The 9,837-nt window shown below is 39.6% G+C and overlaps 1 protein-coding gene across 3 annotated transcripts; it reads right to left on the reverse strand.

Moving 5' to 3' along the window:
- Window positions 1-392: 392 nt before the first annotated feature.
- Window positions 393-7,029, reverse strand: SPC25 (SPC25 component of NDC80 kinetochore complex). 3 transcript variants are annotated; one of them, XM_042041711.1, is made up of 7 exons: window positions 6,970-7,029; window positions 6,465-6,633; window positions 6,311-6,376; window positions 5,380-5,526; window positions 5,124-5,228; window positions 4,721-4,819; window positions 393-2,587 (listed from the first exon to the last, which is right to left on the reverse strand). In XM_042041711.1, the coding sequence occupies exons 2-7, from the start codon at window positions 6,616-6,618 to the stop codon at window positions 2,388-2,390; spliced, it is 771 nt and encodes a 256-aa protein (XP_041897645.1). In that variant the 5' UTR covers window positions 6,619-6,633; window positions 6,970-7,029; the 3' UTR covers window positions 393-2,387. The 3 variants fall into 3 exon arrangements, with proteins under 3 accessions (XP_041897645.1, XP_041897646.1, XP_041897647.1); XM_042041712.1 differs by lacking the exons at window positions 393-2,587; window positions 6,970-7,029 and adding an exon at window positions 2,938-3,864; XM_042041713.1 differs by lacking the exons at window positions 393-2,587; window positions 6,970-7,029 and adding an exon at window positions 3,809-3,898.
- Between the last annotated feature and the right edge of the window lie 2,808 nt (window positions 7,030-9,837).

Below are 9,837 nucleotides of genomic sequence, written 5' to 3' on the forward strand. Positions count from 1 at the left end.
AACAGCTTGTTTATAAGCTCAAGACTCTAAAGGGTCTACTCTGTGTGTGGAGCTGCCAGAGTGATTAGGGATAATATGGATAAAAAGAATGGAGTGTCACTGTCTGGCACTTAGAGCCATTCCTCCCAGCCCTTCAGGCACACAATCCTATTTTAGCAGTAATGCTTCATATAACTGAAGTGCAACTATTGCTTTCAAAAAGGTAAGACTATTACCACAATTATTTAGTATAGCTTATTCAAACAGTTAAAATACATACTCTGCTTGTGGGGCTGATTTATGTGTGTATATATTTGTTATGTCAAGCTCAGCAGAGCTTCTAAAAAGTTATAAATCACAAATGAATTCACAGCAATGTTACAGTATTACAGTGACAGAACTAATTTAGACAATTTTAAGGTACTGAATAAATTCAGTTTATTGAAGCATTAGAGAAGACAGTATGACACAAGCACAGCATAACTTCCATGTCTGTTTTGATTTTCACAAGTGTGGCCCATACTTGTTTGCTTTTCAGAATACATCTAACAATGTCCAAGAGTAACCACCTCCAACTCTTGTTTGAATAGGTGTGTAAAAAAACTGTTCTGTTAGCCAGAAGGACTCTCACAGTAATTTGACCTCCTGCTAGCATACAAACAATAGTGATTAAATGCATTTGATACATATGCTATTAACATTTAGTATTCTTTTGTCTTCCTAGCAGCCTTTAAATTCACAGTGTATTTCCAAAATCTCATAAATTCAACACTTTCCCCCCAGATTTTTTAAAACATGCTATGAGATAAATTTGATGAGGTGCTGAGCACCAAAACATCAGCAGTTTGCTGTATTGTCAGCATTAGTTCCTGGCCCACACATTACAGACTTGACCCTTGGTAGCAAATTATGGTCAGCGCTTTGAAAGGGGAAGTGATGTTCAGCATTGGGCAAACTGATTTATGAAAAAAGCCTTTACTGACCTTCATTAGAATCTATGTCTGCCTTAAGATCCTGCTAATAAAAGAAGCACCAGCACTAGCTGATTGTGTTGTTATAGTCCCTAAGTCGCATATTGCTTTTGAGCTCAAGCGCTTTCCCAGCTGCTCTTTGAGACATTTCAGTCTGTATTTGTGTACTATCCAGCACACTGGGGTCCCAATAGCTGTATCTGTTGGGTCAGTCTATTGTGTTATCCTCATTGTCTTTACTATTATTTGATATCATTGTATTGTGCAGCTTCATAATAGAAAATTCCAAATTACCACAGATCCAGGTGTGTGACATTCTAGAACTACTAAGTGCATTTGTTAAAGGCACAAAGGTTTTAAAATGTCAAGACAGATCTTTCACTAGCACGAGGCTCTTTAATGGAAGTCACAGGCCAGTTTTACTCGTATTTTAGAGTAAGTAAAAAAGCAAATCTATTGTATACATTTTCCTAACTTTAACCCACTTTTGGAATGCCTGGCTCTGTTTTAGTGGAAGTAAGATCTCTCTCTGATTTGCTTTGGCAAATACAAGCAGGTACATTATTCTAGCTCCAAAAGGTTTAAATTACACACAATAAATATTTCAAACTTTTGCTTTAGGCATAGGCACAGGACATTTACAACCAGGTACATCATATTCTCTAGCAAATAATTTCTAAGAATGTATATTCCAATAAAGTAGTTGTCACATATTTTATGTTCTGTGCACAGCAATCTTGACAAATTCATTTTGTCACCAATTACTCATGCCTGGGATTAACAAGAAAAGAAAATAGCACTAAGTTTGAACATTTGTCTTCATTACTCAAGGCAGTTCAGTTTCTTTCTCCTCTGATGATCAAATCACATACGGTACAGAGGGTGTCCGAGCAATAGGTACACCCTTAATGAATAAACAGCTCCATTGGAAATCATGGAAATGAGGTGGTTGTGTTCTGCCTCTCTGTTTGCTTTCATACAACAGCAGTAAAATATTTGGTTGAGCATGCTGGAGTTCTTACATTCAGAGCAGCTCAGAGGTGCTTGGCACAGACAGGTGAGGTAGGGCAAGGGTATGCTTCAAAATGAATAGTCATGCTGGATATGAGGGCAATGCCATTAGTGAGAAGCCAGAAGGGATAGGCTTTCTCACATGGAAGGTAAGGGCTTCTATACAAGGAAGGAAGAGATGCCAACAGCAGCTGTAATGCCTCGGGGAGAGATGATACAAGTGGGAAGTGCAGAGCTGGCTCAATAAATTTTTTTTAACTCCTGGCTAGCCCACTGACCCACATAAAAGTGCCTACAGCATTCTTTAGTGGTACAAGCAATTAGTTGAAAGAAATACCTGCAACTTAAATACTCCTGTTAATATGATTGAAAAGGAGGCAAATCCACTAATGAACAATGAGACCCTTGAAGTCGGGTTCCCATCCCTTACCTCTTTGTCCCATTGTCAGTTACAGAATTCTCAGAGAGGACACAGGGTTTATGGACAAAGCAGAAATTGAGGATTTGTTTGATCTGAGATGTCATTATAGAAGTGCTTAGTAATTCTCTGCTGCCATTCTGTTCCAAAACTGCAGTGTAATCATTTGGCACCTTTACCCTTCTTACTGCTCTTTGTGTATAACTGGCTGTAATACAAGAAAAAAAATCAATAGGGCATACCAAGGAAAATGATGCATTATTTAGAGAACAGCAAATTATGCTCTATAGGGAAGAAGAAATGGCAGATTATATTATCTCTTTTACTTTTTATTGTTAAGCTGCACTCTTAGAAGATTAGGGTGTAGTCTGTGGTGCATCCATCAAGAGTTTAGACAAACCAAGTGATTTAAAATACAGTTCACATCTGACTGGGAAATATTTTCAACTGTACTAAGAATACTTTATCAGATCAGATAAGATCTAATCACCAGATTTAAACATGCCTAAATGACTGGGTCTTACATATTAGTTTCTGATTCACTAGAACTTCTACGACTGAACTTAGTTAAGATTTTATTTGAACTATGGTATATTATCAAATGAAGCATTTTCTTTCTTGTTGCAACTGTCCATTTAAATATTCTGTAAAAACGAAAACACTTTACAAGATAGAACAAGAATATTTTAAATCAAAGCTGAGCACTGTGACAGTAATAGTCTTCTTGATAAGATGCAAAATACACACATGATTTATCTGTCATCACTATATTTCATACTTTAATACATTATACTTCAGGCTTTGCTATGTCAAAAAATTTCCAATGACAAAGTTTAACAGACCAGAAGAAAAACAACCATTTAGATGCATGAATAGAAACGCTAACACTCTAGATTACAAGTTAGGGTAAAAATTAAGACCATGACCTGTGACACAGGTAACTGAGGTAACTGCTAAGCTTCAGCACACCTATTTTTTTAATAGGTTTCAGGCCTATTCCAACCACACAGAAACCTGAAAGACATATCAGTGCTTTTGGTAAAGAGACACAAACTACAGAAGGTACTTTATTTTGGTTATCTCCCTGGGATAGCTGAATAAAAATCACTTCATCATTAATGGATGTAATGGAGCAAAACTTACATGTCCAGAGACAATCAGTTAAGGCAGTAATTGGTGATACTGTTCTTCGAAGAATGATCCAAAATGTGTCTAGGTAACAGTGGACTAAAATACTGCTTTCATTATCTTTATTTAGAAATTAAGAGTCAGACATGGATAAATACATATTTTCACTAACAGGAAGGAAGTAAGAGGGCTCTACAGTCAGAAAGAGAGGTACAAACTAGTTTCATGCAGACTGTTTATATGATAAGGCAGTGAAAGCTTTTCTGATGTTGGCAACAAATGCAGAAAAATTGTTAGTTTCTCTCAGTTTGAGCTGTAACTCTGCAATACAATCCAGAGGAGGAGTACAGGAAGTCACTAAAATGACACAAATTTGCAAAAGATTAAACTACTATTAAAAAAAAAAAAAAAAAAAATCAGTATTAGTGTTTTTCCATGCTTCTCAAATACTAATGTAGCTTGTTATCTTTTCATGTTTTAGCTTCCACCTGTGTTATTTTTGAATAGCCTCATTTTCTTTCAGCAAAGAGAAAGCCTCAAAGAACATAACAGGTTTTTTGATTTCCTGACCTCCCAATCAGTGCTGTGCTCCTACCTCAGCTGTTACAGCAATTCCCAGGAACCCACAGCCTTCTCAAAAACCCAAACACATCCCTAAACTGTTTTGTTGCTCTGCAGGCAGGCAGACTGTAAACTGATGTAGCCCAGCATGTGACAGACTTTTAACTTCAACAGTTTAAATCTGAATTAGTAAAAACAGAAATCTGTTCAGTTCCTACCTAGAGGCATGGCACAGCCCCAGTAGCATCTGTCTAGAAGCTATCCAGCACTCGAATTCCGTAACTGCAGTAAGATCCATATAGCAAAACCAGCTTTAAGATTCAAAAGGCTGTGCCCTTACAGAAGGGAAATGCTGGATTTCGAGTTTTATTCTTTCACCTATGTCACCCTTTTTCTACCCTCTAGGCTTCTGGAAGACGTCGAAACATGCCTGTCAGCATACACACCCACTGCAGCACAAAAAAACTATAAAATGAAGCATCCTTATAATTACATTAACATAATTAAAGAAACGTTACCATTGCAAGATTTTTCATTCAGAAATTGGAAGATAAAAGATTACAACTAAACTGCACTTTATTCCTCTCCTCCTTTTTTTCAAATAGAGGCATCAGATTCAGTCCTCTTATTTAAGTGTTGAAAATTCACATACCTTCATAGTCCCCTTGGTCATTTATGGAAAGAGTAAACATGTATGGCTTGTCAGGATCTTTGTGGTCAATGTGTCTGAATATAAACTGTAATTGCTCGTCTAAAATAAACACAAACAGAATTAATTAACACCATTAACCTCCGCCACAGAGTCACAACGATGACTAAAAATCACAATACAAAGTTAGTTTAATATTCTTAGAATGCTGATAAATTAAGCAACCCTGGTGGTCTCTTTGCAAGACAAATGCATTTTAACATATTTTGCCATTTCAGAGACAATTGTAGTAGCTGGGCTAAGCCAACTGATCAGGTGTGTAAGCTCGTGTGTTCTCACTGCACAATCCAATGTGAACCACATTGTATCAGTGCACGCAGAAACTACGGAAATTACAGAAACCTACCGTGAATTCTACGCATCTCCAATCCAAGACGCTCTTTAAACAATGCTTTAATCTTGCTCACTCGTTCCACTTTCTCCTTGGCGGCTTCCTTTTTAGAAGATTTTACTAGAATTTTAAAATCCATCATAAGTATCAAAGGCAAAACAAGCACATAAAAAAACCCATTTAGAACGGCAAAAAAGCCATAAAGAGCAAGTGTTGAAAACAATCCTTCCTTCAATTAAGAAAATTTACTCATTATCCTTTTCTTACTTACTTTCCATTTTCTTCATCAACTCTTCTTTAAGCTCTTGGATGCTGTCAGTCAAGTTTTTCTGCTGCTCTTCTTCTTCATTTAGCTTCGATTTTATTTCTGTCAACTGCTCTTCTTTTTCTGCTACATATTTGCTCTGCTGGACAATCTCTGAAAGGAGGCAAGAAAATATGAATATAAACAGTTGATTAAGTATGTCCCTGATATTTAAAACTTAAGTAGTTTGAAATAATTTATGTGAATAGAACACAGTGGAATGCATGCTACCTTAGCTGCAGAGAGAAATCAGCTTAACTATACCAAGAGCATCATATGAAAGCTTAAAGTGAAAGTTAATCCTAAGAGAAACTACAAACTATGGAGCTGCTCTGATATTTTAATCAGATGAAATTTGTTTCTGGTGCCAGCACCGTATACATCTTCAAAGCCTGAAGATGGTGGCTCCTGCCCATAAATAATGACAGAAAGCCAAGAATGGAAACGCTGACTGATATGAGAGTTGCAGTAATTTTTACCTGATATTCTGAAGTTTACAAAATTCAAAGTTAACCCTAGACTGATGAGCTGACAATATTCTCTTACTAATACGGAAAAGGCATAAATAAGCTCACAATATGTAGCTTTACTAAGCAATTTAATTTACTTTTCCTACTGCCATCAGAAAATTCTGATACTTCATTGTTTTAAATACTTAAGCTCTATGCAGAGAACTTTTGCCAGACTTTTATATTTTTGCATCATCAGTGAAGTTTTTCAACACACTGCTTTTGACTTGAAATTTACATTGTAACCAACCAAATATGTTTGGTTTTAATTCTATCTTCATTCTGATGTTATTACTTAAATTTTTAAATGTGAAGTTAAACATACTATTCAGCTGTATTAAGCTAATTTTATAAAGGTTTGACACAATAAATAAAACACCATACTGTACCATTCTTATACTCCTGAATTTTGTCAATCATCAAGTCCTCTTCTTTCAGCTTCTTTGACCATTTCTCTGTAAGGCAAAGTTACTTCAGTTATCTGAAGAATTTTTATGATAACCTGCAAAAAGTAGAGTTAATAGGAGCATACAGCCTTTTTACCTGAAAGAGCTTCTATAGTCTCCTTGCACAGATCTCTCAGTGCTGAAGTCTGATTGATCTGTTCAGTGCTATAACTGATTTTAAACTGGATCCAAAACTCTTTCATATCTCTTTCAAAGAGTGTTATTTCATCTTCGGTCTGTGCACTACTCATAGTGCCGCACCAAACCTGTAAGCAAACAGATGCAGCGTCAGGACACAGGAGGCAATGGCAGCAGGTCTAACTCACAGGACAAACGCTCAGGGCTGGTTTTACCGCCCCGCGTTGTTGTTCAAACCTCTTCGCGCAAGCTACTTTTGTTGTTACCATTGGCTCAGTGGGAGCCGCGTTTCCCCTTGCAACTCTCCCAGCGCTCGGCTACTGCGCCAGGGGAGGCACCGACGGGCGCTGCCGGGGCGCTGCCGGGGCACCGCCGCCCCCTCGCCGCCCCCTCACCGCCCCCTCACCTCCCGCCGCCCCGGGAGCCGCCCCCGCGCTGCGCCGCGGGCCCGAGCCCGCACCCACCGCGTCCGACCCGCGCAGCTTCCCGCCACCAACGGCCGCTCCCGCCCGCCCCGCAGCAAGCGCGCCCCTGATTGGCTGAGCCCTACCCCGGGGGCCGCCGGGCCGTTGCTGCGGTAACGAGCGCGAGGCGCGGCCGCGGTGAGGGGCGTGGCCGCCATGATGGGGCGGGGCGGGCGGGGCCGGTGCCGTGAGGGAGCGGCAGCCGTGAGTCCCGCCCCTTCCCCTCGGAGATGCTTGTTTGGTGTTGAAATGCTGTGTCCGGGGCTTCTGGTGGGGTGGCTGTGGGGCTGCCTGCAGGGCCAGTGTAGGCAAACAGCCTGCTCTGTGCTGAATCGAACAGCCCGGCTCACTTACGCTTCTCTGAAGGCACAGCTTGTTTCCAGTGTCTGGTTTACTCACGGAACACGCTTGCGGTAACCGGTCTTAAATTTTGTGAGGTTCCGAATTGCCTTTTAAGTCGTCCGGCCTGAATTCTTTCAAGAGTGTGGATGAAGCTCGTTCTTACAGGAGACTGACCTGCAGGGGTAATTTCAGTCCTTTTTAGTGTGAACAAATCCACCATACAGTAGCTGTGCCTGGACCCAGTCAAACATTTGCCATAAACCTCTGTCATAGTGAGTTTGCTCTTTATGACAGTGTGGCTGTTTTTTCTCCTGTTGCTTATATTCCCTTCTAGCTCTTGATAAGTACTAGTTTGTGATCCAAGGTAGCAGCCTTCAGTTTATTATGAATGCTACTTTTAATATTTTTGTTACCATAACTAAAGAATTGCTCCTAATTTTAGTTTATTGCCAGTGCTATTTAGTTAATCCCAGAATACCATATATTTAGCATGGCTCCAAGGATTGCTGTCTAAAAGTATTAATTACTAGCTTCCACCCACTGGATGCATAGTAAAGGCTGAGCTGAGACCACCAACTACTAGTTGCATTACTCTTTTACAAACTTCTTGTATAAACACTTCTACCCCACTGTATTCCCGTCGTCTTTGACTTGGACATGCTGTTCTCCAGATTTCAGTTTCCTCAGCATTGTTCCTAAAGCTAATAGACCCGTGTTTCTTACCTGCCTCACTCTTAAATGTACTGAAGTTGTGCTGGTCCAAGGATGATAACCTAGCCATGTATGAATTTGGACATTATGGACCTATACCTTATGGCTTTTTTTATTTAGGAGCGTTTCTCTCCTAGCCAAGTGCATGCTGTTAGTATAAAGTTTTAGTGTTGCCCCTCACATCATTAGCCTTTATTATTTGAGCTTGAAACTTTCTGAATATACAAACTTCCCAGCTCCTGAAGTTTAGTAAATACAAGTTAAACTAATCTAAACAAGTCCTGTTTTCTAATCCATAAACTTTTGGTGGGTTCTACAGCTTGGTCTCTTCCGAATCCTTTTGTTATCACAGATAATGGGTTCACCCCACAGTAGCTGGCACTAGCTCAAAAATGTTAGATATCTTTTTTCGTCAGTGAAGTTTTTCTAGATTTCATTAGTCCTATTCCTTTGTTTTACACTTTCACCCACCAAAGGCTAAATATAGCCTGTGACATTTACTGGCAGAATCCGTACCTTAATTGATCTCTTTTCTGATTGATTTAGAGGTTTTGAGAGACATAAACTATACTGTAACTTATCTTCAACCATTCCCGCTACTGTCCACCATCATTTTTCCAAGCGTGTGTTTCAGGGAAGCGCGGTGATTTTTGGCAAGTCTTCTGTTCAAACTGATGGCTCTTGCCAGCTACAAACAGGAATGTGGCCTCATGACCTAAATCAGTGCAGGTCAGATGCTTCTTCAGTCCTCTACTAGGTCTGATTCAAGAGACTCCATAGACAGAAATGCTGGCAGCCACCCCACCATAACTTTAGTCCAGACACTTGTTCTGAAATGTTTTTTCTAAATGTCTGTCGTAGCAAGCCACAGAGTAGTCATGGATGGAAGAAAGTTCCAGCAGTGATTTACCCTATTTTTAGCACTATGACCTTGAATGGAGACAATTAATTTTGCTATGTACCCCTTTTCTGCATTTTTCAGCTCTTCATGGGTGTCGTTTTAACCCCAGGTTACTTGGTTAAACTCAAGGTTCAAATGGACACAGTAGCAGCAGGGTGACAGTTCCCTGCAGGCAAACTGAAGGGCAGAGTGTTGCCAACAAAAATCTGTTGCTTTCTTTTATTGCTTAAGAAAGTCCATCCTGGGCTGTTCCAGTGTGGATTAAGAGGCAGCTGAAAAGTCTAGCTCAGGGTTGGAAAGCTACTGCAGCTTAGGAGGACATTCTAAAGGAACACAAAATTGAAGAGCTGGTGCTAATAAACAGACTCAGCTACTTCTTGTGGCAGGCTTCTGACTGCCTGGGCCATGGTTGGCATAGGGCAAATTTTAAGAATTAGAGCAGGGTAGTTTCAGGGATTAGAGAATGACAGTAAGACAGGGATCTTATTGGAAACGGAACTAAAAAAATTGTGTCGGAGATTGTTGCCCTAGTGGGTTCAGTTTCATTTCTTCCTGCAGTTCATGGAACTTGAAGGAATTTTATCCTCTCTAGGTTGCTTCTAATTTCTAAAAGGTAGCTCTTCGTACTTAAAATAAGTAAAATTCCTTAGATGTGTCTTTTTCATGGGCATGCCAGAATTGTATTCCCTGCATTGTTTGTATCATTTATACTGCTTTACATACAAACACAAACTAATGTAAACAAGTATTAAGCTCTGGCAGTTACTGTTACAGTGCATAGATTAGTTTTGTTGGTTTAATGTGCTTGCATAGTTAATTTTATAGCAAAGTCTAATGACTATACTAACTAGGAAAGATCAGATTAAGATGGCAGAATGAAGAGAAGGAGACTGGATCATGTCAGCTATTGCTGA

The sequence above is a fragment of the Corvus kubaryi genome, unplaced genomic scaffold (assembly GCF_017639235.1).
Source record: "Corvus kubaryi isolate FWS band 111438036 unplaced genomic scaffold, C.kubaryi_AGA036_p1.0 37396, whole genome shotgun sequence".
Classification (NCBI taxonomy): Eukaryota; Metazoa; Chordata; class Aves; order Passeriformes; family Corvidae; genus Corvus; species Corvus kubaryi.

Coding starts and splice junctions, on each gene's coding strand:
- SPC25 (XM_042041711.1), bottom strand. CDS start 6,618: ATGAGTAGTGCACAGACCGAAGATGAAATAACACTCTTTGAAAGAGAT. Junction 5,527..6,310: donor AATTCAGGAGTATAAGAATG/GTACAGTATGGT, acceptor GCCTCCTTTCAG/AGATTGTCCAGCAGAGCAAA. Junction 4,820..5,123: donor GGAGATGCGTAGAATTCACG/GTAGGTTTCTGT, acceptor TGTTTATTTTAG/ACGAGCAATTACAGTTTATA.